Source organism: Nematolebias whitei, chromosome 12 (genome assembly GCF_014905685.2).
Source record: "Nematolebias whitei isolate Nwh7 chromosome 12, NemWhi1, whole genome shotgun sequence".
NCBI classification, from domain to species: Eukaryota; Metazoa; Chordata; class Actinopteri; order Cyprinodontiformes; family Rivulidae; genus Nematolebias; species Nematolebias whitei.
The window spans coordinates 24,491,980-24,519,658 of NC_056509.1; the positions used below are offsets into that span (position 1 = coordinate 24,491,980).

At 40.6% G+C, this 27,679-nt stretch overlaps 1 protein-coding gene across 1 annotated transcript in view; it reads left to right on the forward strand.

Annotated features, from left to right (window-relative positions):
* The window catches only part of LOC119417847 (GDNF-inducible zinc finger protein 1-like), a 20,218-nt gene extending 1,304 nt beyond the window's left edge, over positions 1 to 18,914 (forward strand). Inside the window, exons 2-9 of the mRNA XM_037685102.1 lie at positions 5,460 to 6,323; positions 16,580 to 16,763; positions 16,858 to 17,024; positions 17,334 to 17,428; positions 17,582 to 17,749; positions 17,835 to 17,992; positions 18,443 to 18,799; positions 18,906 to 18,914. Coding sequence (XP_037541030.1) covers positions 5,464 to 6,323; positions 16,580 to 16,763; positions 16,858 to 17,024; positions 17,334 to 17,428; positions 17,582 to 17,749; positions 17,835 to 17,992; positions 18,443 to 18,799; positions 18,906 to 18,914 — 1,998 coding nt within the window. The 5' untranslated portion in view covers positions 5,460 to 5,463. The remainder of the gene's footprint in view (positions 1 to 5,459; positions 6,324 to 16,579; positions 16,764 to 16,857; positions 17,025 to 17,333; positions 17,429 to 17,581; positions 17,750 to 17,834; positions 17,993 to 18,442; positions 18,800 to 18,905) is intronic.
* The last annotated feature ends 8,765 nt before the right edge of the window (positions 18,915 to 27,679 follow it).

Genomic DNA, 27,679 nt, shown 5'->3' on the forward strand with positions numbered 1-27,679 from the left:
GGTGTCGCAGTGAGTAGTCATTTTATATCATTACATAAATAAACGTTTACGTAACCTTGTAACTGAAATAACCATATGTTGTTTACAAAACAAATAACTTAAACAGTGACACGTAGTCACCAGAAAATGCTGAGAAATTGTGCTCAAGTTTGCAATCCCTCACCTTCGACTGAGCTGTTTACTTGTTAATCCACCACGGTAAAGTTAGTTTTACGTTGGATATTCGAGCTCCGTGGCTTCAGCAATGTGTTGCTCTCCTCGATCTGATGCAGGCAGTCTGATTTCGGTCAGCCGCGCCCAGTCTGCCCATCCTCCAATGGTTCACTTAGGGACCGTCAACAAATTATCGAACGCAAACACTCATCAGAAACAAAAAAATAATATATTTTCCATGATTTGCTCCACTCACACAAAACTTGGATCAAACTACACTGCAAGACCCGGGAGATGATGCACACCTGTTTATTAATCGTTTTTCTGCATTTGTTAATTTTAAAATAATTTTATTTTTCATAAATCATGGTTTTTGCTCAATAACGTTCCTGTCTTTTGTCCCACCCACAGAAAAATTAGCTTAAACTACTCTCCAAGACCCTTCATATGATGCACACCTGTTTTTTAATAATTTGTATGCATTTGCTAATTTTACATAATTTACTTTTTCATAAATCAGGGTTCTCTTTCTTACTTAGCATTTGTTTCGTGTGTCACATTGGGAACACCCTCAGCTTGACCTCATCAGAAGCTCCTATTACATTACACCAGCCAGGATTGGCTGGAAATAAGCTTGTCAGTGTCGCAGGGGGCGGGGCCCTCCCGTGGCCCTCCCCCTAAATATAGGGCTGAGCTGCACTGACAGTTTATTCAAAAACTAAGAGTGCACCGATTGCAGCTTTCTGACCGATCACTGATTTCTAAAAAGTCTGACCTGCCGATTCTGATTTTGGCCGATACCGATTTTGTTTTATAAGCGACACTGCCAGGTGTTGTAAGGTCACAATGCACCTTCAATTTTCCAATATTATTTTATTGGAAAAACATATCCATGAACAATATCCTAGAACAATAGAAACATGTTTTAACTGGCCATGAAGTTTAGACAATCGTTAAAACTAAAAAAAATTCTGTAAAATCAGTTTCTCATGCAAGTATAGGCCGATTTCCCAAAATTAAGGAAATCGGGGCCGATAAATCGGTGCACCCCTATCAAAAACTTCTTCTCGCAACAAACTGAAGTTCCCTGCAGCTCTCTCTAGGTACTGTCTCTCTCTAGCTAAACTGTCCATAGACTGTGTGCAAGCTCGGTCGCTGGGCGCTTTGCTCTGGGTGAGCACAGCACCACACAGAGTGGCTGTTTATAGGTAGCAATACTGTCAAAAAGAGAGGAAATGCCTCTTTATTAAAAAAAAGTTGAAAAAAACGAACATAAACCCGTTTGGGGGTTTGGTCCTTCCTTTTCCAAAAGGAGTGAGACCTCTTCCCGAATCAAACAGTCCTGCCTCAAGTCCACACTCATGCCCCCTGGAACCAGTTGAACTCCCCAGTTTGCCACTAGGGGGCAGTCTCAGCTTACGTTTGACAGACTGGCCTGTCAGCAGTCTTGACAGTGTATGCAGATAAGTGGAAAAAAGGCACAAACTCCGAATGGGTACTGAAAACTATAATAAGGGTTACAGACTACAAGTTGCAGCCCCCCCCCCCCCCCCCCCACAACCCCCTCTCAAAGGAGGAATGCTCATTTAGCTAACACTAGCAATGTTTACATGCACAACATTCTTTGACCGGATTGAAATGTTTTCAGATTAAATAATTCAAATGTATTGTTTACATGGGCACAATCTGTTCATGACGAGCGTTTACATGCAGCGGGCTTTGTTCTGAACAGCAGTACTGACATGCAGAGTGGTAAACTCTCCTTAAAAAAAACCACAGAAGAAAAAGTTCTACTTCCGGGATGAACGTAAACAAACCTGAGCACCCAAAATGGACCCACGACAGGTTTTAATGATGGTGGAGATGTTATTGCATTCCCTGACTGAGCTACAGGTAATACAGATCATTTTGACCTCTTTCAAAGTTTCTAGTAGAAATGTTGTGTCGCTCACCGACCAGTGTTGCTTCCCCGACATGCTAATATTATTAGCATTAGCCAGGCGGAAATGGCAAAGTCGCACATGCGCAGTCAGGTCAGTTTTTCACCATCGGATAAAAATGAACAGATTAAGTGTTTACATGCGCACCATTCACATTATGAATCGGCGTAAACCACCCGTTTCGTTCTGATCACAAATTATTTCGGATCATGCTGAATAAACAAAAAATAACCCGAACGGAGTGTTTACATGACGCGCTTTTGTTCCGAACGGTCGTTTGATCCGGTTACTTATGTCCATGTAAACATAGCTACTAAAACACTTCCTTCCCCTCCTGGAAGGGCACCATGTGCTGATCAGGAACGACAACACCACGGTAGTGGCTTATATCAACAGGCAGGGGGACCTGAGATCACTGAGGCTTCACATGCTGGCTCACAAATTGATCATTTGGAGCAGCAAACATTTCCTGTCTCTGAGGGCTACTCATGTTCCTGGAGTGCTGAACTGGAGCTGGAATGTCCAATGAAAAACTAACTTTATCGTGTCCTGATGCATGCTCAATAATCCAGGCAGAAAAATCCAAAAAATTTCAATCTGGTCCTCTGGACATAAAAAAAAAAAAAAAAAGCAAAAAATTTTAGAAACGTTTCGTCTCTCATCCGAGAGACTTCCTCAGTCTGAGGTGCTGTTTTCAGCTCAGTCTCTTAAATAGCATCTTCTCAGAGTGGATCAACCAGTTTGCTGCTGACAACCAAAACCAGCTGCTCACATGGTCAAGAAGGACCATCAGCCTAACAATGGATCATTAGCACACTGATGGCTGTTTACTGTTCACAGAGGGCTGAGTGATACTAGCAATAACAGCATTGTAAGAGGGGGACAGTTGAACCCGGAGGCCTCCACCCCTGTTTAATGATGGATGATTTCTTTTCACAAAGATGGCCTCCTTTACTCCTCTCTCAAACCATCGTTCCTCTCTGTCCAGGATGTGAACATCTTCATCCCTGAAACAGTGACCGCTGGCCTGGAGATGAGTGTAGACCGCAGAATGCTGGCCTGATGATGTTGATCTTCTGTGCTGGGCCATCCTTTTGGCCAGTAGCTGTTTAGTTTCCCCGATGTAAGACTGATCACAGCCCTCCTGACACTGAACAGCATACACAACATTGCTCTGTTTGTGCCGGGGGACTGGATCTTTGGGATGAACCAGTCTTTGTCGTAATGTATTTTGGGGTTTAAAAGCCACTGGGACGTTATGTTTAGAAAATAAACGTCTCAGTTTCTCTGATACTGCCTCAACATATGGAATGACGTCTGGGTCTGGGTTCCTCCTTTTCACCTGATGGCTGACTGGAGTCCTGTTTGGGTTTCTTCTCTGCTTTCAGGAAGGCCCAGTTAGGATATCCACATTGCTCAAAGCCTGTCTTGTGTGGGATTTCTCCTTCTGCCTGGCTCCTGAGTTAGTGGGGATGCTGTCTGCTCTGTGATACAGAGTCCTGATGACTCCTAACTTGTGCTCCAAAGGGTGATGGGAGTCATCTTCTGCTCATGCTGAGTCCATTTTTGAAAAATGACAAAATATAACTCCTAAAACTGCTAAAACTTGATACCACTCCGTTTTTGTTTTTATTTCCAGAAGAAGAAGTGTCTTCAGAGGTTTTTGTTTCATTTCTTTCAGTAGTTCTTGGTGCAGCGCCACCACTGGCGAGTGGGGGATCAGGTTGGTTCAACAGGTTAACTCGACTGCACAGTGCAGTGTGAATGCAAACGCACCAGCTCAAATGTAAACAAAATATTATGAATATTGGTCCCCAACCGAACCGAGTCTACCGGACTATCAGGTGTGAAAACAACCATAGTCACTCCAGCATGTCCTGGGTCTTTCCCGGGGTCTCCTCCCAGGGACATGCCCGAAGCACCTCCCTAGGGAGGCGTCCGGGGGGCATCTTTACCAGATGCCCGAACCACCTCAACTGGCTCCTCTCGATGTGGAGGAGCAGTGGTTTTACTCCGAGTCTCTCTGGGATAACTGAACTTCTCACCCTGTCTCTAAGGGAGAGAGTTAGTGGTTTTTCAAAAGCAGAGTCGAGCCTCCAGATCAGACTCTCCACTAGACCCAACATATCAGAGCATTTGATACATAAAGCATTATGTTCAAATGAAGCAGAATTTTAGCTAAACATTTGACACGCAAAACATGTAATGAAGCCGTGAGCCATATTGAGCCAAGATTTCCTGATGCATGCTCAATAATCCAGGTAGAAAAATCTAAAAAAGTTAAATCTGGCCCTCTGGACATTTAAAAAAACAAAACTGTAGAAACGTTTAGTCTTTCATTCGAAAGACTTCCTTAGTCTGAGGTGCTGTGTTCAGCTCAGCCCTCTGTGAATAGTAAGCAGCCATCAGTGTGCTAATGATCCATCTTTAGGCTGATGGTCCTTCTTGACCATGTGAGCAACTGGTTTTTGTTGTCAGCAGCAAACTGGTTGATCCACTCTGAGAAGGTGCTATTTATAAGACTGAGCTGAATACAGCACCTCAGACTGAGGAAGTATTTCGGATGAAAGACGAAACGTTTCTACAACTTTATTTATTTATTTTTTGAATGTCCAGAGGACCAGATTTAACTTTTTTAGATATTGAGCCAAGGTTAGTAAGAGCCAACAGATCTCAATACACTGATTAAAAAAACAGAAGTCCTGAAAAATAAAGACCACTGTGGAATATGTTTAAAGTTAGGGTGATCAAGCGATGTGGATCTGATACAGGCAGTCTCTCGGCAGTGATATGGTCTCAGCTTTTGTGTGCGTTGAAAGTTAGCAGCTCACTAGGACCACCACGATGTAGCAACACGAGATTTGTTTCGCACAAGACTGGGACCCTCCACTCTCAAAATAAATAGAATACGACAAAAATCAACAGGGGGCAGAAAACAATGAATAAATAAAACAGTTTAAAACCACTCGCCTGATCTCAGTTTAATGTGAGTTCAATCCGAGTCGATCCGAACCAAGCTGATTAGCTGCAGGTAATAATGTCCTGAGAGCGCACGCTGTAGCTGCACTCACGCAGTGACATGTAGGAGGAGATGTATGAAGGCAACAGACCAAGAAGTGATTTAAAGATGAAACTGTACCAGTGAGAGAGTCTTAGTGAAGTTAATGATGACCAGTTAAACAGTGGATACAGGGTGCACTGGTGGGTACAGTAGTTACAGCCAGTTTTGAATCTTAGTGCACCGTGATACAGCATCCAACATCTGCAGGGTTCTTGTAGCCTTATTGTGCTTGTTGTCTGACTATTCAAGCTATTTTGAAAGGATTGTTTAACCAACATGTCCTCTCTGTGTGTTTTTCTCAGCAGTACAATGGGGGTCCAAGTGCACAAGCTCACATCAAATTCACATCATAAAAACATTCTGACTTCTCTGCATCAGCTCAGGATCCAAGGACAGTTGTGTGATGTTACAGTGCAGGTGGACTACCAGGGAGATGTTCAGGAGTTTCAGGCCCACCAGGTGATACTTGCTGCATCCAGCGGCTACTTCAAGAAAATCCTTTTGTCCCAGAATGCAACCAAAGAGAAATTATTACTCTCAAACATGCAGTCCAATGATTTCTCCAAGTTTTTGGAATTTGTGTACTCTGGGAAGATCGAAGTTACTCAAGATAAGATCGGTGATGTCCAAGCAGTGGCACAGATATTGGATTGTGAGAGTCTATCAGAGATTTGCACTGAAGCCGTAAGTACTGGAGTTCCACAAAAACCCAGAGAGAGAACACGTACCTCAAAACACAAACCTCAAGATGCTTCAGGTAGCACTAAGAAGGGAGAAAAGACAAAAGGCTGTAAAATGGTTCATAATCCTCGTCGTTACTCTTCGAATGAGAATCTTCACAGTGAAAAACAAGTTGAGACAAAAAGCATCGAGGAGAGTGAGAACGGGACTGAAGACGCAGTTCGGCCAAATGTAAAGGAAGAAAAGGAAGAGACCTCACTGCTGGAGCCTTTATCTGATGATGACTGGGCATGTGACGATGAGATAAAGAGTGACGATGAGATGCAGAGTATTGACCCCTTGTTTATATTGGACACAGAGGAGGAGGAGGAGGAAAAAGAAAAACACTTTTTTAAGAGGAAACAAAAAAAAACCTCCACGGCCCAGTTCCTGTGTAACAAGTGCATGCGGACTTTCCACTATGAGAAAAGCTACATGAAACATGTCAGGTAATGTTTCTAGGCCTTACTGATCATTCTTGTAGTTCCATGCTGTGTGCATGATGAGTCTTGTACAACCAAGTCAATTGGTCAATAAACCAGCTAGTTTGAAGTTCATTTTCATCCATCCATTATCTTTTACCTACTTATTCCATTTTTTGTCACGGGGGTCCCCGGTGCCCATGTTCAACAATCACTGCGTGAAGGGCGGGGGACACCCTGGACAGGTCGCAAGTCCATCACAGGGCCACATAGAGACAAATGAGACAAACAACCATTCACTCTCTCACTCACACCTAGGGACAATTTAGAGTTACCAATCAGCCTAACATGCATGTTTTTGATCTGTGGGAGGAAACTGGAGTACCCGGAGAAAACCCACGCATGCACGGAGAGAACATGCAAACTCCACCCAGAAAGGCCCCTGGACTGGGATTTGAACCAGGGACCTGCTCGTTGAGAGGCAGCAGCTCTACCAGTTGTGCCACCGTGCTGCCAAGTTCATTTTCAGAATTGAAATTAATTTACTTTGTGCCATTTCCTTCTGTAAAGCTCCTTAGTCATTTGGGATTTTAATAATAATTTAAATGGACAAAATATGGTGATTTTAATGTGTAAGAAATTTGAGGAGAATGCAATGTTAAAGCTGCTCATTATGATCACCATGGTCACGACACACACCTGTGTCGTTTACTCCCAGGAATCAGGCAGACAGAAATGCAGAGCAGAAAGTAAGTCTCAAACTGTCACTTAACTCCTGAAATGGCAGAAATGTCTTGTTGCCACACATGCACATTTTTTTATACGTGTTTTATGCAAGAGTTAAGTTGGAGGGAGTGGTGGCGCAGAGGTTAGAGATCTTCTGTGATCATAAGATCGCTGGTTCAACTCCCAGTAGGGCTGGGCCATATCGTATTGTTCACGATAATATCAGTAAAAAAAACTTGCCCAGGAAAATAAATTATATCATGATATGCTAATTTCATGACATAAATATGTCATCCCACCATGCAACGGATTCTACTGTGATATTCAAGTTGTAAAGGTGAAGGCACAGTGGTTAATTTGAGGCAGATCCTGCCGGAACAAGATTCGGGAACTCGCTCATTTTGACCCGTTCTATTCCGGCAACTCTTTGATCGGATCCGGCAGCTCCACCCCTAAAAGTTCAAAGTCATTGCGCATTTTTAGTTTGATGATTTATTTAAAAAATACAACGAGAGGAGACGTTGCCTTTAGCCCAGCGGACCCAGTCTGTGGCATGGATAGCCGCAGCACGCGCATAACCACAGATGACACAGAGATTCTGCGCAGTCCTTCTCTTCTCCTCCTCTCTAAATATTATCCTTACTCAGCAGGGATGAGCACTGAAAAACACCCCCTCTCCCCTCCGCTCAGACCCCCAAAACAGAAACGATCATTTATTCAACAGAATAAATAGATGCCCTGCAACAGTGCACATTACACACAGAAGCGTCTCCAGCTCTAGCGTGCGCACACATCAGCAAGTGTCTGAACTCCTGCTACATTTCAGACATAATAAATAAAATCTTACTGTAAAAAAAAAAAAAATGATACAAAGATAGAAATGTTTGACGTGTTATTCACATTATACGTCACGTTTCAAAACAACGGCGCTATTTTGTCAAAATAGCAACAGCGATCAAAATGTCAAAAAGACAGTCCAATTTACTTTAATAAAAAATGGGTGGATGGATGGATGGATGTCTTTAGTTGGACAACAGAGAAGTGAAGCCTTCAGGTGCTTCAAATGGTGCCATGAGACTGGAGCAAGAGCGGAGAAGAGTTCATCTCAGAATCGTGAAGTGAGGGGAGGAGGAGGGGGTTTAGGACACCTGACAGAATCAGACCTCTAATTCACACACAACCTGCTGTTCTTCTCCAAAATAGTAATTTTATTAAGTGTTTACAAATGTAGGTAAATGTTGATGTATAACAACCCCTTAAAATACACCAGAATGCAGGAAATGGCATCTCTGTTATTCAAAATTTTCTGTGAGAGGACCCACGGCCTGCCCACTGTTCCAGCATCGATCAGTTTACAAATTAAGCCCTGTGAAGGCATGAACATCTGAGGTGTGCACTGTTTTATAGCAGGAGGGACACAGACACATCTGAGCTGAGCGCTGTTTGTCCCGACAGTTTTTGAGCCGGTCAGCGTGAGGGAAGACGTTGCCTTTAGCTTTTTAGGTAGCGCGCTGCTAACTTGGGAGTTACGTCAGTGCAGATGGGTGGGGCGGGGGTGCACGCAATTCAGTTCGGTAGTACGGCAAGCCCTCAAATCCATGAAGACACTTTTACATCATTTTATCACACAAAAAATGCCAGATTATGCTGTAAAATATGGGGTAAATCCACTCAAAACGCGGCTTTTTTACACCTACCTTCTAAACACCTAAAATTACGTTGTTTATTTTGGGCCTTGAATGCCACTTTTTACGCTTCACGCCATTATAAACACCGTAAGTTTGCTGCAATTTACACTGTTTAAGACTGCGTTTTCTTGAATTTTGCTAGGCCTTCCCCATACTTTTCTTATTCACTCAATTTAAACTGCAGTCACCCAATAGAAGTATAATTACAGGCCACACTAATTCATCACAGATTAGCTGTGCTGAAAAGAGAAAACCTGAAAAGTTTTTATTTTTGCCGATTTCATGTATTCTGCAGCACCCACTGTCAGCCTTTCCTTCTGTACCAATCTCATTAATCCCTTTCATGTCTTTAAAGTTCAATACACCAAACAATAATATATGAAGCAAGTAAAGACTGACATGCCTTTTTGAAATCCAAGTGTGTTTTGTAGTACTTTTTTCCCAACACCAGAGGGTACTCGTGACCAGAAATCCAAAATCCCATGTTAAGATATGTTCTCATTTGTACTTTTATTTTTATATTTTATTTTGTAAGGGCACTGCCTGTACTTCCTGTTCTGAGCATATATTAACACTAGAGTTTAATAAAACCAGAAACAAGGTGTCACACTGATACCCAAACCAGGAAAAGATAAAAGAAACTTGAATAATTTAAGACAGATCACACTTCTCAAAACAGATTATAAAATATTTACTTTGGTTCTTGCAACTCAATTTAAAGAAGGTTTGCTTAGGATGACTTTGAATTATAAAACCACCAAATTCCAAGAGAACATTTTCTGGGAATCATGCCAGTCAAAGTACGCGTATATTTATATATAAAGATTACTTGGAGCAGTATCCGGCTAATTGGGGAGCAAATGGTAAAGACTTCCCACACGAGAAAACTGCCATAACAAAAGCCCAGGTGATGTCCAAACTGAAAGCAGTCTGGGGAAAGTACAGGTGTGCTATGGACTCTGGATGTCGGAGTGTGCAAGGAAGGACATGTGGTGGTTCACCGGCTACCGGCGCCCTGGAATTCAGCGTTGAAACAACTGATTTTGACCACACCACAGAGGAAACCATCTTTCAGACTCATGCAGTTCAACACCACATTCGGTGTGTGAATTAAGTGAGGAGTCTACGTTTGCGAGGTCCCGAAGTGAAATGCTTCGAGTGAGTACAAATTATTGTTTAATATTAACTTGGTGTTTATTATATTCTCGTAGTCTATGTTGGTCCAGGCAAAAGCGTAACACTTCTGAGCAAAAAGGATTTCTGTTTTATATGTTTCATATGCAGAGCCCCGTTTCTTCTTTTTGTGAATTGTGCATTGCAAAGAACCTTCTGATTTCTCAGACTGTGTTAATTGTGTTACCTTTTCAGACCAGGCTGCAAACCTCTAGACAACAGAAGCTGATTAAAATAAAGGCTCAGCTCAAAAGATGCATCACAGGAAGACCTCCAAATAAAAAGAAGAATGGTGGACCTCCAGGAGGAGTCAGAGAGGCGCAACACAGAAAGACTGGATAAACTTACAGAGACAATGGAAAATATGACAAATTGTATTAAAGAGGGCTTCAGTCTCCTTACCAGAATGATGACCCAGTAGGGCTGGGTGATATGGACCAAAATGAATATCTTGATATTTTAAGATGAATCACGATATAATAATAATAATAAGAAGAATGTCATCACATTGTCATCACTGTATGGTTCCATACAATAACGAAATTAGTCTCTGCATTTAACCCATCCACCAACAGTTGGTGCAGTGGGCAGCTATTGAAAGCGCCGGGGGCATTTTGGTATATGATATACAGTATATGTCGATATTTTTTTCTTTCCATAAAGTAGTAACAAAAATATATTTCTCAAAGCTTTGTCCCATTTGTCACACAGGCACATTTATTAACAACAGCTGTGACTGTACAAAATAAATGTCTACAAAATAAACTATTTACATATATTAAAGTTTGTTTTAGGCATTTATTTTCATGTACAAGGACAAGTTTCAAGACATTTGATAATGTCAATAGAAAAATGTAAGCAAATATGTTCTTGTTTTTAGTATTTCACCCTGTTTTACGGCACCCTGATTTGTTGTTTTATACACTACTCCTATTTGTACCACATTTTGACTGTGGTTTACTGTTATTGTTGTCTGTACTTTATATGTTCTGTCTGAAACAGATCTCTCTTGTAAATGAGTCCTTGTGGCTCAATGAGACTAGCCTGTATAAATAAAGGTTGAATGAATGAAAAAGTTGTGCTTGTGCTAACAAAAATATACTTCCCAGTCAAAGCTTTGTCCCAGTTGTCGAACAGGCACATTTATTAACAGCTGTAACTACAAAATAAATGTCTAAAAAAATAATAAACATATATTAAAGTTTGTTTTATACCTTTTTTTAAATTTTTACATATATTAAATAATAATCCTCCACAGCTGCTTCGCCTTCACTCTGTTAGTAAGCGTGTGTGAACTGCAGCAGTCCTGCACCTCCTTCACTATTGACCCTTTTCCACTGTGACGGAGCGGATCGGGTCAGCTCGGATCAGCTGGTACGCATCACATTTCCATTGTGACCATTGTGACTGGTTCTGTAGGCGGGTCCAGATTCCAACTCGCCTTACCACCTGGTAGCGATTAAATAGGGTTTAGTAATACATGCTGTGTGTGTTTTTCAGATGATTCTCCGGCCAAATAATTGCAGCAGACCTACAGTCTGTTTATGTCCAGCTCTGGAGCGTCTAATGTGTGCCATTAAAGATGAAAGAGGCTGTTGCCTTCCATCAATGTATCATTTCAGTATAAATGTTGACAATAAAGATGTATGAAAAATATCTTGACTTTTGTTATGACACTTAAGTTATTTACCAAACACTGTAGATGGAAGAGTTGGAAACGGGTTTCATATATAGGATGAGAATTTATTTTGAAGTTTCTGGTAAATTAAAAAGAATACAGATTCCTAAAATGATAAAATTTATATAATATATATATGCTGCTAATTAACTTTTAACTTTAGTTCAACGTTCAGAGTGAGAGTTCTGTGATGAGTTAAACTCAAAGCAGTCTGCTCCTCAGATAAATAATGTTAAATTATTGTTTTAAAATATGAATGTTTCTGTTAACTTATACAGTGAGGAAAATGAGCATTTGAACACCTTGCAAGTTCTCCCACTTAGAAATCATGGAAGGGTTTGAAATGTTCATCTTAGGTGCATGTCCACTGTGAGAGACATAATCTAAAAACAAAAAAATCTAGAAATCACAATGTATGATTTTTTTTATTAATTTCTTTGTGCGTTACTGCTACAAATAAGTATTTGAACACCTGCCAATCAGCAACAGTTCTGGCCCTCAAAGACCTGTTAGTCCTCCTCTATAAAGTCCACCTCCACTCCACTTATTATTCTAAATTAGAAGCACCTGTTTGAGGTGGTTAGCTGCATAAAGACACCTGTCCACCCCACACAATCAGTAAGACTCCAACTACTAACATGGCTAAGACCAAAGAGCTGTCCAAAGACACCAGAGACAAAATTGTAGACCTCCACAAGGCTACAGGTGAAAAAAGATGAACTGTTGGAGCAATTATTAGAAAATGGAAGAAGCTAAACATGACTGTCAATCTCCCTCGGACTGGGGCTCCATGCGAGATCTCACCTCGTGGCGAATCAATGATCCTAAGAAAGGTGAGGAATCATCCCAGAACTACACGAGAGGAGCTGGTCAATGACCTGAAGAGAGTCAGAGCATTGAAGATGGGTCGTGGCTGGGTCTTTCTACATGACAATGACCTGAAGCACACAGCCAAGAGAACCAAGGAGTGGCTCCATAAGAAGCATATCAAGGTTCTGGAGTGGCCTAGCCAGTCTCCAGACCTAAACCCTATAGAAAATCTTTGGAGGGAGCTCAAACTCCGTGTTTCTCAGTGACAGTGACAGCCCAGAAACCGATGAGAGTGCGTAAGCATGAGCACATCACCCCTGTACTCCGTTCACTTCACTGGCTTCCTGTTTCTGCCTGGATCACTTACAAAATTTATCTGCTCACCTTCCAATGCTTGTACGGTAATGCACCATCTTATTTAAAAGAACTTCTCACCCCTCATTGTCCTTCACGCACTCTCCGCTCTTCCAATGCACATCTTCTTCTCACTCCCAGGTCTCGATCTTGCACAACAGGAGACCGGGCTTTCTCCTGCGCTGCCCCTCGGCTGTGGAACGCCCTGCCTTCATATCTGAGGGCTCCACAGACCGTGACATGTTTTAAAAAGGGTCTTAAAACCTTTCTTTTTACCCAGTTTTTTAATTGATTGCACTGTACTTTTGTTTTTTTATTCACCCATAGTTCTTATTTGAGTATTTTATCTGCATTTTGTGCATTTTAAGTTTTTTTGATGTGTTCATTCTGAGGCGTTATCCTCCTGGTTGTTTTGCTCTCGGTTGCTTTTATGGTTGCTTTTATCCTGCTGCTATCTGATGTTCACTCTTTGTAGCACTTTGAGATTCACTGTGAATGTAAAGTGCATTATAAATAAGTTATTATTATTATTATTATAAACCTGGCTGATCTAGAGAAGATCTGTGTGGAGGAATGGACCAAAATCTCTGCTGCAGTGTGTGCGGACCTGGTGAAAAACTACAGGAAACATTTAACCTCTGTAATTGCAAACAAAGGCTACTGTACCAAATATTAACATTGATTTTCACAGGTGTTCAAATACTTATTTACAGCAGTAACACACAAATACATTATTTAAAAAATCTTACATTGTGATTTCCAGACTTTTTTTTTATTGTCTCTCACAGTAGACATACACATAAGATGAAAATTTCAGACCCCTCCATGATTGCTAAGTGGGAGAACTTGCAAAGTCGCAGGGTGTTCAAATACTTATTTTCCTCACTGTATGAATATTTCTGTTCAGTGCCCTGAGATGACTTCTGTTGTGATATGGCGCTATATAAATAAACTGAATTGAATTAAGTCTCTGATGAACCAATTCTACAAAATCTTCTATATGATCACATGCACTAAAGAGAGAAAAAAAAAACAATCAAAAAGCTGGGCGGACTAACAAAAGAAAAAAAAAAACTAAGAAAAACAGCAGGTAACAGTGATAAACTGCAAAAACACAACACACCAGATTACTAAATACAATCATTTAAATCAAATCAATCTCTAAAAACAATTTAATAACCACCTGTAGCGTCTAATAAGCCAGCACCCAGTCACGGCAAATCCAGAAAAGCGTCAACGAGTGTGGCCCTTCCAGACAAAATAAAATCTAAACAAAACCTCATAAAACAATCTAAAAACCCAAAAGCCTGCAAGCCTACCTGTGGCGTCAAATTACCCCATGCCCAGGCAGTCCCGCTTGTCTTTCTACCCAGTGAAGTTACCACCTGGATTATGGCTTACCCCTCTGCAGCCTCTCCTCTAAGGGGTATCACAAACTGAATCTAGCACTTGAGTATTACCCAGAGTGTCCTTAGGTTAGTTCTGCTTAAGGCTGTGTTGAAGGTGACTCACCCAGATCGTTAACGACCTCCATCTATGAATCACACCCTTATTTCACCCCATGACTCGCCCAACTTAGCAGCCGGAGTTGGATCGTCATTCACAGGGAAAACTCATATTTTACGGTCGCTCACCTTCGGTTGTAGAACTGCTATTGTTATTGATCTGGTTATTTTTTTAGAATCTAGGAATAAGATTTAAGAATTATCTCGATTTGTTTCAGTAAATAAACCTTTCTTGCTTTTCCAGAACACATACTTGGAGATCTGTGGTTTATACTGCTCTTAACCTTATTTTAGGTCATGAGAGCTGACTTGGAAACTGGTACAAAGTAGTAGTGGAAAATACTCAAAACCGTGGTCAACTGAGCATATTTGGCTCGCGCCATCACAGTGGAAAAGGGGCATATGTTAGTAAGTGTGTGTAAACTGCAGCAGTTAGGGGCTGCTTGTATTCAGAGAGGGAGAACGAGGGAGCACTGTTTAAATCATGTCACCTCTCATAAGGCACAGCACAGGTAAAAGAGTTTTGTACTGTAGTTTTTCTCGGGGAATTTAGCTTCACAGCCGGAGCTATAGCACAAAGTGTAACACACTCGTCATACTCCACTTTATAGCGCTGTTTTAAATGGTGAAAAAGGTTTGTTGTGCTTGAACATTTTTGTCGGGACTTGTTTTTGGCATTGTCTACAGAAGTCGTTCTGCTGCACATCTGACAAATTAAATCTGAATCATCTCCAAATAACAGAGCCATTTTTTTTTTCCTGCTCACCAGTTCTGTGACTTGTTCTCTCACCATTTTGTGAGTAATTGTGGCTGCTAAGTGCTGCAGTCAGCTACTCCACCTGGAGAACATGCAGGTAGGGGCTGGGTTTGTAGTGAAGGGGGGGGAAAGCAGCAGAGCCAGCGGATTTTCAAGTAGAACTATATTGTTTATATCGATATAATGTCAATTTATATCCCAAATAAAATTAAGTAGATATTTTAAAAATATTGAGATATCACCCAGCCTCAGCAACCATCACATCCACCTCTTGGGCTAATGGAAGGAGATCCACAAGGACCGGGCTACTTTGACAATCTCCGGTGGTTCCCTGTCACTGCCCCCTCCCATACTCAATTATATAGACACGCATTACATGATAATGAATTGTTCGAGCAATACATGATGCATCTGTGAAGTGTTATGAGGGTTTTTTATTTTTTTAACTGGTTTACTGGTTATTTATTCATTTAATTCATTCATTTATTTATTCATTTAATTTTTATTAGTTTTTCCTGTCCATGGAAATTTTCCTAATATATGCATATAGTTGTATTCACTGTTCTTGCGTACAACCAATAATCACAAACTAAAGTGGTTTCAGCATAACATGGGCATTTTCAAATCTAGTGACCAGTGCTTGGACCTCAGGCTCAGGTAATTGGATGTACTGGTATTATGGACCCAGGTTAACAGAGATAGCATTACAGGTTTCTCTGATGGTAACGGACATAGCAGCTCGTGACAAATCAAAAGTGTTGGCTGTTTTTTGGATTCTTCCCTCGTCATTTTAACAATAAAGTTTACAGGCCACCTTTTTAAGACATCAACCGGCAATTTCATGGTTGTCCGTTACCCCTCAATGTAAGGGTGAAGTTCCTCACTCAAAGTGACAATGGATGGCTTCGACAAACGAAAGTTCTCCCTTCATTCTTTCTCATCAATTACATTGTTTACAAAGTTATCCCACCACTGGCTTGTCCTCCCAGGTCGCATCCAGTAGCGCCTCCTAGCCGTGTTTTTTCTTTGCATTAAGTAACAGAGTGGAGCTGTATGAGATCCGTCTTGGATGATTTAAGTAAAGAGGTAGAAAATGAGCACTGTGTTGGAGAGCCGTAGTTAGATTTATAAGTCAGAAGCACGAACAAAACTCAGCTATTCGCCATTGTTGATAGTTTCTTCTTCTGTGGATTGTAGGAAGTCATCATGTTTTGCGTCATACTGCACATGCGCCAGGATTCCCTGACAGAAAATATCTAATTTTTCTGTTTACACAACAAAAGACACCGGAACGTTTTTGAACCATTGCACTCTGGAACCCGTTCTCAAAATGTGCCATTCTCAGAGAAAACATTGGCCATTTTCATGTAAATGAACAGTGCAAACACAACAAAACTCTTCCATTTTCACCAGAAATCATTTTCGTGTAAACAAGGCCTTAGTAATTAAATCTTTACAAACTGAGAAGGATGCCTTAGCTTTATGCTCCAAAGGGGGCTAGGTTTTCTTACGTTTGTCAATTAGTATCAAAAGAACTCTACGCCTACTGGCACACCTAATTAAAGAAAATGTTTTCTTCTTCTTTCTGCCAGTACTTGCCATGGAGAGACAGCAGATGTAATCTATTGCTGTGAAGTCTGCCAGCAGACGTTTGCTCACCGCAGCAGCCTCAAGCTCCACGTAAAATACGTTCACAGCACTGAGAAGCTTTTTGAGTGTGACACTTGTGCAAAGACCTTTAAACGAAAGAAGGATGTTGCCCAACATAAGAGACAGGTGAGGTGTAAATCTTTGCGCACTTCCTTTATATTTTCTCAAAGTCATACTGTTGGGTGATTTCAGATCAATTTAAAGCAGAAATGTGTCCCAGGTGCATGAACAAAAACAGCAATACGTGTGCCCTGATTGTGGGAAGACGCTCAGCTCCAAAGCTACTTTGTCATTGCACGAGAGGACGCACACGGGCATCAAACCCTACGAGTGCACCAAGTGTCAGGTCAGATTCACCCAGAAGTCTGCCCTCAATATGCATCTAAGGTAAAACTGTTCTTTGTCACTTAAACTAGCTGCTTTGTTGTAAAACAAGTTGAATGTTTCTTCTTATGCCTTTTCCCAAAGACTTTATAAAACAAGACGTGGTAGTATTGTGAGAGGAAAGTCGAAAGATATTGGCAATCGTTTTACCTCTTGGAAGATATTTTATTTTCAGCAAACTACAAAATAATAACTTTTTACTTACACTTGAACAGTTGTAAACATTTATTTCACATTAATATAATATATATTAAGTGTATCCTGATGAGTGACATAGTTGAGAGCTAAATATCTGTGTTTTATCCTGTATAGGACACACACTGGAGAGAGACCGTTTGCATGTAATGAATGTGATGCCCGCTTCACTCAGAAGCAGAAGTTGGCCTATCACAAGAGAACACACTCAGGTTAAAGAGATTTCAGTAATCTTTGACGAGGATGGTAAAACATTGTATTTGTTACATTTCTTCTTGCTGTAGCACAATCAAAACAATAAATATATAAGAAGGTAGCTGTCTACCAAGCATTAATCTTTTTATTATTTTTGCATTTCCTTTTAGGATTAAAGTCCTTCATGTGTAACATCTGTGGGAAAAGTTTTGGGTCTAAAGAATACCTTAAACACCACTTAAACATCCACACTGGCTCCAAGCCTTTTAAGTGTGACACTTGTGAAAGAAGCTTTGCTCAGAGGAACTCCCTCTACCAGCATTTAAAAATACATACAGGTAAGACATTTACTTTTATATGTTTAAATGTACTTTTAAGTTATTGAGTTCCTCCTGTTAACAATAAAACAAACGCGTTCTGTAGGTGAGCGTCCGTACAAATGTACAGTATGTGGTAAACAGTTCACTCAGATCAATGCGCTCCAGCGGCACCAACGGATCCACACGGGAGAAAAACCTTTCATGTGTGCTCTCTGTAAACGAGCTTTTACTGACCAGTCCACCTTTCGCAGGCACACTTTGGTGAGTTGCTGCTTCATCCTTTAGTACTATAACATTGAACGGTATTTTGTACTCTAGGCAGCACGATGGCACAGTTGGTAGAGCTGCCACCTCTCAGCGAGCAGGTCACCTAAGTTCAAATCCTGGCCGGGAGCCTTTCTGGGTGGAGTTTGTATGTTCTCTCCGTGCATGTGTGGGTTTTCCCCAGATACTCTAGTTTTCTCCCACAGCCCAAAAACATGCATGTTAGGCTAATTGGTAACTTTAAATTGTCCCTAGGTGGTAGTGTGTATGGATGGATGGCTGGAGTAAGTTTGACTGAGGTAGAAGTAGTGCCCCTTTAAAAGAGGGAACAATATTTATGCCATTAGGGCTTGACATAGTGAATACTAGTGCATGTTTATTATTAGCTAATTGCACATCAATTCATCATACTGTTGTTAAAATGACACCAACTTGTTCAAATTTCAGGTTCATGACATAGAAGCTCCATGGAGGACCTACCTGGTGATGGTGGAGGGAAATATGGAGGAAAAGAAACCAAGGTCTCCCACTGAGGAAAATGCAGAACAAGCAGAACCATGGAAGAAAACTAGCGGAAGTCCAAGTGGTGCTAGCACTGCTCCTGCTGTTTCTGCTCCTGCTGTTTCTGCTCCTGCTGTTTCTACTCCTGCTACCAGTTCTGCTCATGGTGCTGGTACTGCCCAAACTGAAACAACTGTGGTTCCAACTGAGTCGGTCACTCTCCCATCCGACTGGACCAGTCATGGAGCCATTGCTCTCGTCAACGATGGTGCTCTTGGCGATATCACTGTCGTCCACACTGAGGTTCCAGCAGGGACGGAGTTCCAGCCCATAATAGGCACTAACAACACAGGAATGAGCGTCATTTCCTTAGACGGTTCAGCCATCCCTGTGCCCTTCTCTTTACCAGTATCAGTGACTCAGCCTGTCTCTCTGTCCTCTGAAGCATATTCCACATCTCTGTCTCTACCCACTCTCTCAGTTCCTGTCTCTGATACTTTAACGTCAGTCTCTGGCATCTCAACTGTCTCCACTTCATCTATGTTCAAAGCAGCTGTATCTCAAGCTCATTTGGCTTCACATTTAGAAAACAAATCTAACCCTGCAACTGATCCTTTACTACCAGATACACATATTTAAGGGCAGCGCTTCAAACGAAGTTTCATATTCCATGCATTTCCGTCTACCCCTTTTGGACAGCTATACTGGAATGTATTTTTTGCTGCTGTGCAATGACAAAGTTTTTTCTGGTTCTGATACTGTGGTTGTTGGTGACAAGACTATGGGGAAAGAACTGGATGTTGTTAAAAGTGATGGACAACATCAGACAGCAAACAACCCCTTAGGTGAAAAAAAAAAACCCAACACAGCTCAAGTAACAGATTGATGTATTCCTAACTTGTTTTTAGTAATGCAATAAAAAGACAAGTATAACTAATTGTCTAATTATTATGAGGCAACACGCAGTAGAGCTGTCATTTCTAACCGGAACCCGACCCGGTTTAGGGCCGGGCCATATTTTAATGGGCTCTGATGTGGTTTTACGAATCATACAGTACAAATAAAACTAAATAAGAAATGCACAATATAAAATTGTGTAAATCTACTTACAGGAGGAGGAAGTAAGTTTACTGAGGAGGAATGGAAATAAAATAGAGTGCAGAAATTAATCAGAAAAGAGAGTAGCGCTGGTAGCACATTGTGCAGCGATTACTATCTTCGTCTCAGGGTTTAGCACCCCTCCAGCCCTCGTCTAACCGATAATTGGACCCCCCTAAACCCTGAGTATTACCCAAACAATACTACGGTCAGGCTCTCTTAGGCTGAGTTCGAGAAAGATTCAACCAGGCACTAACAACCTTCATCTGCAGGATGCACCCCTATTTCACCTCACAGTTCTTAGAGTCAAGTAGCAGTGACCCCAAAGTTTACCATAATGTACCTGCATTATGGCCACTCTTTCTCTATTTGACATTTCGTAATTGGTACATGACCTGGTAATTTTCCTAGGCCAGGACAAGCTGACCATATTCTGGGATGCTGTTCAAAAATCAAACTAAGTAACCAATCAAAACCTTCAAAAATCTCAGAATCAGGTACACTTTCTGATTAAGTTCAGCAATGAGCGTGTATCATTCAGATGCCATCAGGAAAATAAGTCCAACACTCTGGTTTTCATGCTTTTGTGTTTTTAATCATAAATTTGTATAAGGTTACATTTGTAGCTTTCAAAAATCCAGCAACAGTGCAAGCAAATGCATTTCTAAAAATGCAGTATATTGAATGAAAAAAAAAAAAAAACGGGTGAAAATCTAAATTCCTGTAGGTGTGGCTGCACCAATCTCTTATAATAGTCTCTTATAATTGGCCTACGCCCTAACTGTGCTGTCCCTAAGAAAAACCACAAAATTTATCCTGTAATTTTGAAATCGGGTAAAAAGGTTCATAAAGGCTGGTTTCTACTGTATATCCCATGATTAGATTGGTTGTCCAGGAAAAAGGAGAATAATTCCTAGTCTTTGTTGAAAACGGTCATCAAATGTGATTAATTCCAATCAGAGACTTGTTCAGAGGTACCTGGGGTCAGTCCTCTTGAAGGGTGATCATGTGCTGCTGAGCGGTTCTTCATTGCTTTAAGTTTCCACCTTCAGTTCTTGTTTTTTTTTTTTTTTTTCAACTCTTTTGCAGCCAAAATCTTCCTTCTTCAATCTTCAGATCTGATCAAAGTCTTCAGGGCTTGACGACCGTGTTCAATCTCTACCCGAAATGACTGACCGACCTTCGTCTGCTAACTTGTCTTTTTAAAGTCATCTCTTGTCTGTGATTGGCTCGTTTCTGACCTAATCATCCATTTTGAAAACTTGTCAACCATTTTGAAGACTTTTCAATTGTTCAATAGTTTATCTCCTTTTTTCCAGACTGTGGTTTTTATGCACCAGACTGTCTAAACAGCGTGCTTCCTTTCTGTTGTAAGCTCGTGACAGGTGCTTAGCCTAGCCGTATCTTGGAGTGTTGCAACATCCTCCTATCCGGCAGTGACTTCTATTATTTCTCAACTTTCAACCTTTAATCTTAAACATAAAAAAGTAGTCACTAATGGCAATATAAACTCACTTTTAATCCTAAACATAAAAAATATACTTACTGAAAGAGGTATAAACAGTTTGTGCCTTTGCAGAACAAGACAAGACAACACATCTTATAACAAGATGTGTGTGTGAAACCTAACCACACTGCTGAGTTTCTTGTCAATTGCTTCAAATGACACTTTCTCAGAATTTGCAGCCCCAAGAAGCGACAACATCAGAAGCTGAAGCGACGAGCGCGTTCACATCACCACCATCCAAATAGAGAAGAACAATGCTTTTGCAAAAGCAGCCAGAGTAATGATCAGGTTGCACTGTACATCATGCTATGGCCGATGAACGAGATTTGCTGGGATTTTGGAAACTAAACTGAAATGTGTACCGAAAACTGGCCAAGTTGGCGAGATCTGTGCTCTGCATCCCAGAAAGCAGCAGCGAGTTTTAGCGCAGCTGGCCGCACAGATCAGGACTGCGCTCAAACCTGCTACAGTGGACGCAATATTTTTCTTGACAACATGTAAAACCGTGTAAGTAGAACACAATAACTTCTTGACAGATTTTTTAAATATATTTATAATTTTGTATTTAGGCAACGGGGGTCTAATTCCAGCTTTATTTCACAGGTTCATAGCCGAAGAAATGAGGCTGTGATGCTGATTATATGACTGCATACTACCTGGCGCAAACTGAGCCGGCTGTATAGCTGCTTTTATTTTGTTCATGTTTGTGCAATTCTTATTAATATGTTTTGATAATTTTCATTGTTCTTCATAACTCCCGTTATGGATGTGCTGAAAGAAAAGCCGGAAACTAATTAGTTTCCAGCTTTTCTTTCAGCCCATCCATTGTCTTTACCCGTTGTCTGTTGTTTGTTATAAATATTTTGTTTATTAAAGTATAAGCATTGTTGTGGAATGTAGGTCTTTTCAATTTATTTTTCATGCGCACGCAGTTCTATTCCGTGGTGTAGTGCGAGTGAATGTTAAATCGCTCCGTCGTCAGCCAACGGCGTGACTCAGCTTAATTTCGCATTACTTTTTTTTTTTATTATAGCTACCAGTAAATTAAAGTATCCGTTTTTAATATTTTTTCTAAATAATTTTGATCTAAAAATATTTTTGTTCATCTGTTTAATAGCCTATCTGCAAAGTTGATTTTTTTTAAGCTATTTGTTTTATATGTTAATATCCTGACTTGTTAATAAAAAGAAATCTTATATCTTGCTTTCTTTACTTTTTAAAATTATCATGTCAAACTGATTTGCTTACAAAAGCAGTAAAAGCTTAATTTAAGGTTCGGCCCTCTATAATTACCGGTAATCCGTTTGGTCTGGGTGGGGCTCAGAAAAAAACAAACTATGGACTCGGTCAGGGCCGGATTTTTAATGCCCGAATGCAACTCCAACACGCAGCAAATCTTGTCTTATAATGTAGCACAGTTTTCTGTCATTTGCAACATCATGTTCAAGTCTAGTCACGGATTTTTTATGGCATAAAAATGAAGCATTTTAGAGCCAAATGTCAATATCTCACTGGAGCATGGACGTCAGAAATAGGGGTTGAACGACTACATCATTTTTAAACTCGACATTCACATAATTAAAGTCGAGTAGAATTCGAGTACTTGATGACATCATAGGATCTAACTATTAAGCTGCGAAAGTGAAGAAACGTGCAGCACATCAAAAACAAAACTAAAAACAGTCAGTCGGACGACGACCACCTCGCACCACCGCCAGCTGTGGTGCGCATTAGGTTTAGTTTTAGAGATTAATATGATTAGATTTTTTTTTATAGGTTTAGAGATGAATATTTTTTGCTTTTTGTTTGTGAAACAAGGTCAGAGAAAGCTGGTGAACAGAAATATAAGAAAAAATAAACAAGATCAAGAGTCTGAAATGGAGCAGGTGGACCAAGAAAAGGACAACTCCAAATAAATCAGCGTGCTGTTAGAGGGACTCATAACTATCACAAAAGAAATATGGGACCTCAAAGAAAAAATGAAGGAGGACTTCACGAAATTTAAAGAAGAATTTATTAAATATTCTGGTTTCTTGTTCTAGGAAGATATCTTGGGAGTTTTCAGACTCTTCAATAGGTGGCATCTGACCTTCTGGTTGACTGTCAGTTTCTGATTCCTGCAATTTAGCATCTGAACTTTTTCTATATCTACCTTTGCTCTTCTCTTATGTCATCATCATCAGGTGTCATATCTGTCTGTGTTGGTCTATCTGCAGTTTTTGGTCACAAACTTAACCTGTCTAAACTTTAGCACTTTCTGGAAAGTAAATCCAGTATGCTGGACTGTTCTTATCATAGCCTACCAAAACCCCTTTTGTACACCTAGAATCCAGCTTCCCTTTGTCTTGCTTGTAAGCATTGCATTCACACCCAAACTTTCTCATTCTAGCTAGATTAGGCTTCCACCCTGTCAACAAAAAGTAAGGTGTCTGCGCTGTCCGGTTGTTGAAACATCTATTTCTCACAATAGCTAAAATTAAAAAATAAATGACAAGTTACATACAAATTGCATACAGTATGTCAACAATAAGAGAAATGAGAGAAGGGGACGTGAGGGGGAGACACCCAGAGGTACCAAGCTTCTCCCATCTTTAATCCAAATTTAAAAAGAGGCTGGCTGAATAAGCAGTCTGAACTGAAAACACAACAAGTTAACTGTTAACAAGTTAACTGTTAAAGCTGTTTATAGATAAGGATTCTAATTGTATATTTATTTCATTCTAATATTAACACTGCGTGTTTATGTTATAGTTTAATTGCCAACCTCTCATTTTAACACAGCAGCTGAGATACGTTAAGACAGACTTCTTGGAGAAATTGTAATCATCTCAGATTCCTCTAATACTTGCACAGGGAGATTTGTTAAATCAGTGACTGTCGGACTTGCAGGATGGGGAATCCTGCTCTAGCTTTACCTCAAATTCCAGAGGGGGCTTTGCACACAACAGGTTACCCCACCCTTTCCAAAAAGGGGGCAGGGCCTCTGGGGAATAAGACCGACTTTGGATGGAGAGTTCAGGTTTTTTCTTAATTTTAGTTTTTATTCAGTGGAAAATGCTAGTAGTTAATATTGCAGTGGAGAAGTTGAGAAGCACTTCAAGGGATATAAGAATGGAAAAATAATGATATAATGGTGGTGTCATTGAATGTTAACGGCCTAAATAAAATCAAGAAAAGAAATAAAGCCTTAACTAAGTTTAGAAAAGACAGGATGCAAATTATTATTTTTACAGGAAATACAATTTATCCAGAGAAGAGCATGACAAATTTAAAAAAAATTAGGTTACAGGAATTCATTTTCCAGTTCCTTTGGACAAAAGCACAAAAGGGGAGTGATGCTACTAATTGCAAATACTTTGAAAAGTTTGAAATGATCAAGGAAATTGAAGATAAGGAGGGGAGAATCATAATGATAAAAGGCAAATTACAAAACCAGCTAGTAACTGTTCAATGTGTATGCTCCCCCAGAAAGTGGAAAGACGTTTTTTTGAGAAAATATTTGATCTTCTAAGTTCGTAAGCGGAAGGGATATTGATACTTGGTGGAGACTTAATGCAGTATTGAATTACAGATAAGATACAAGGAAAGGAAGTAAAAAAACAAATCAATACAGTGCCTTGCGAAAGTATTCGGCCTCCTTGAACTTTTCAACCTTTTGCCACATTTCAGGCTTCAAATATAAAGATATAAAATTTTTATTTTTTGTGAAGAATCAAGAACAAGTGGGACACAATCGTGAAGTGGAATGAAATTTATTGGATGTGTCAAACTTTTTTAACAAATAAAAAACTGAAAAGTGGGGTGTGCAATATTATTTGGCCCCTTTACTTTCAGTGCAGCAAACTCACTCCAGAAGTTCAGTGAGGATCTATGAATGATCCAATGTTATCCCAAATGACTGATGATGATAAATAGAATCCACCTGTGTGTAATCAAGTCTCTGTATAAATGCACCTGCTCTGTGATAGTCTCAAGGTTCTGTTCAAAGCGCAGAGAGCATCATGAAGACCAAGGAACACACCAGGCAGGTCTGAGATACTGTTGTGGAGAAGTTTAAAGCCGGATTTGGATACAAAAAGATTTCCCAAGCTTTAAACATCCCAAGGAGCACTGTGCAAGCAATCCTATTGAAATGGAAGGAGTATCAGACCACTGCAAATCTACCAAGACCCGGCCGTCCCTCTAAACTTTCATCTGGAACAAGGAGAAGACTGATCAGAGATGCAGCCAAGAGGCCCATGATCACTCTGGATGAACTGCAGAGATCTACAGCTGAGGTGGGGGAGTCTGTCCATAGGACAACAATCAGTTGTACACTGCACAAATCTGGCTTTTATGGAAGAGTGGCAAGAAGAAAGCCATTTCTCAAAGATATCCATAAAAAGTGTTGTTTAAAGTTTGACACAAGCACCTGGGAGACACCAAACATGTGGAAGAAGGTGCTCTGGTCACATGAAACCAAAATCCAACTGTTTGGCCACAATGCAAAACAATATGTTTGGCATAAAAGTAACACAGCTCATCACCCTGAACACACCATCCCCACTGTCAAACATGGTGGTGTCAGCATCATGGTTTGGGCCTGCTTTTCATCAGCAGGGACAGGGAAGATGGTCAGAATTGATGGGAAGATGGATGGGGCCAAATCCAGGACCATTCTGGAAGAAAACCTGTTTGAGTCTGCAAGAGACCTGAGACTGGGACGGAGATTTATCTTCCAACTAGACAATGATCCAAAACATAAAGACACATCTACAATGGAATGGTTCAAGAATAAACGTATCCAGGTGTTGGAATGGCCAAGTCAAAGTCCAGACCTGAATCCAATCGATAATCTGTGGAAAGAGCTGAAGACTGCTGTTCACAAACTCTCTCCATCCAACCTCACTGAGCTCGAGCTGTTTTGCAAAGAAGAATGGGCAAGAATTTCAGTGTCTCCATGTGGAAAACTGATAGAGACAAACCCCAAGAGACTTGCAGCTGGAACTGCAGCAAAAGGCGGCGCTACAAAGTATTAACGCAAGGAGGCCAAATAATATTGTATGCCCCACTTTTCAGTTTTTTATTTGTTAAAAAAGTTTGACACATCCAATAAATTTCATTCCACTTCACAATTGTGTCCCACTTGTTGTTGATTCTTCACAAAAAATTTAAATTTTATATCTTTATGTTTGAAGCCTGAAATGTGGCAAAAGGTTGAAAAGTTCAAGGAGGCCGAATACTTTCGCAAGGCACTGTAGGTATATGAATACTATGGTGTCAGAAGTGGAAATATTGGATGTATGGAGAGAACACCACCCCTTAGACCGGGCTTACACTCACATTAAGTACCACATGCAATATACTCTAGACTTAATTATATATTAATGAATAAGGGAGATACTGTATATATAGAGTGAAGGAATGCAGGATGGGGTAACAGATGCATCAGATCACAGTGCAATCCACCTAAAAATTAACCTGAACAACAGGAGGAAAGATTCTAAACTCAGAGAAGGCAGTGGCCTTGGAGATGGGCCAGCAGCGCTGCTGCTCTCTGCAGACACATTCTAAACTGAAACTGACGTTTCAGATGTTTTGGCAGGTTTTGACGTTGCAGACAGAACATCTGCAAGGCTGTTTCCGGGGAGAAGCTGGTAAGTTTCTTTAACAAGTGCAGAGCCAGACATTTTGCTATCATGAACTTCAGAAGTAGATGGTTGAGAAACATCTGCTTTGACACGCTCAATGATAGAGTCAGTTTTGGGCACATCTGCCTTGGGAGTCACAAGTAAACTTTGGGGAGAATCCATCTGACGTCCAGTGGAAATTTCAGAAGTTTGCTGATTTAATGAACAGTTCGCTTCCTGAATTCTTGTTCCTGGACATTGCTTGTTAGCAAACAGAGGATGTATCCTGGGAATACGCTGTGGCTTTGGAGCCGGGGTATTTTGAATGCTTTGTCCAGCGACTAGTTGATTCTGGTTTTCTGCAGACTGAGATGTCTGAACTGAAGCTGACACTGCACATGTCTTGGCAGATTTGGACTTTACAGCCAGAGCATCAGCAAAGCTATATCCTGCAACTAATTTGTTCGCATTAGCAGGAAACTGGGTAGGAGGCTTTTTCCCAATGTTGTCACGTTCTTTAGAAGCATCACATTTTGACCATAGACTGAAAAGTGGATTTACCTTTCATATCTGGCCTGTGTTCTTGGCTTGCGTCAAATTCAGTCTTGGGCTTGTTAGGAGATAACAGTCTTTTAAAAGCAAACCTTTCGCCATCAAACTTTTTGACGGGTCTAGTCCGCTCTATGCTGTTAGGAAAAAGTGACATTTCAACACCGAAATGTACTTTTCGGCTGATTTTCCTTTCTTTAGGTTGTGTCGACTGCTGTTGGGTAATGTCGACCGAGCTGCTTGCCTCTAAAGTTGCAGGCTCTCTTCCTGGCAGAGCTGGAAAATCGTTGGGATCCATCACCGCAGACATGGATTTTTCTGAATTATCATCATTTACAGTTGATTCAGCAGACTGCGTGTGGTCAACCCTCCGTTTAAAACGGGAGTTGATAAATACACGATCTCCTCTTGGGTTGTGGG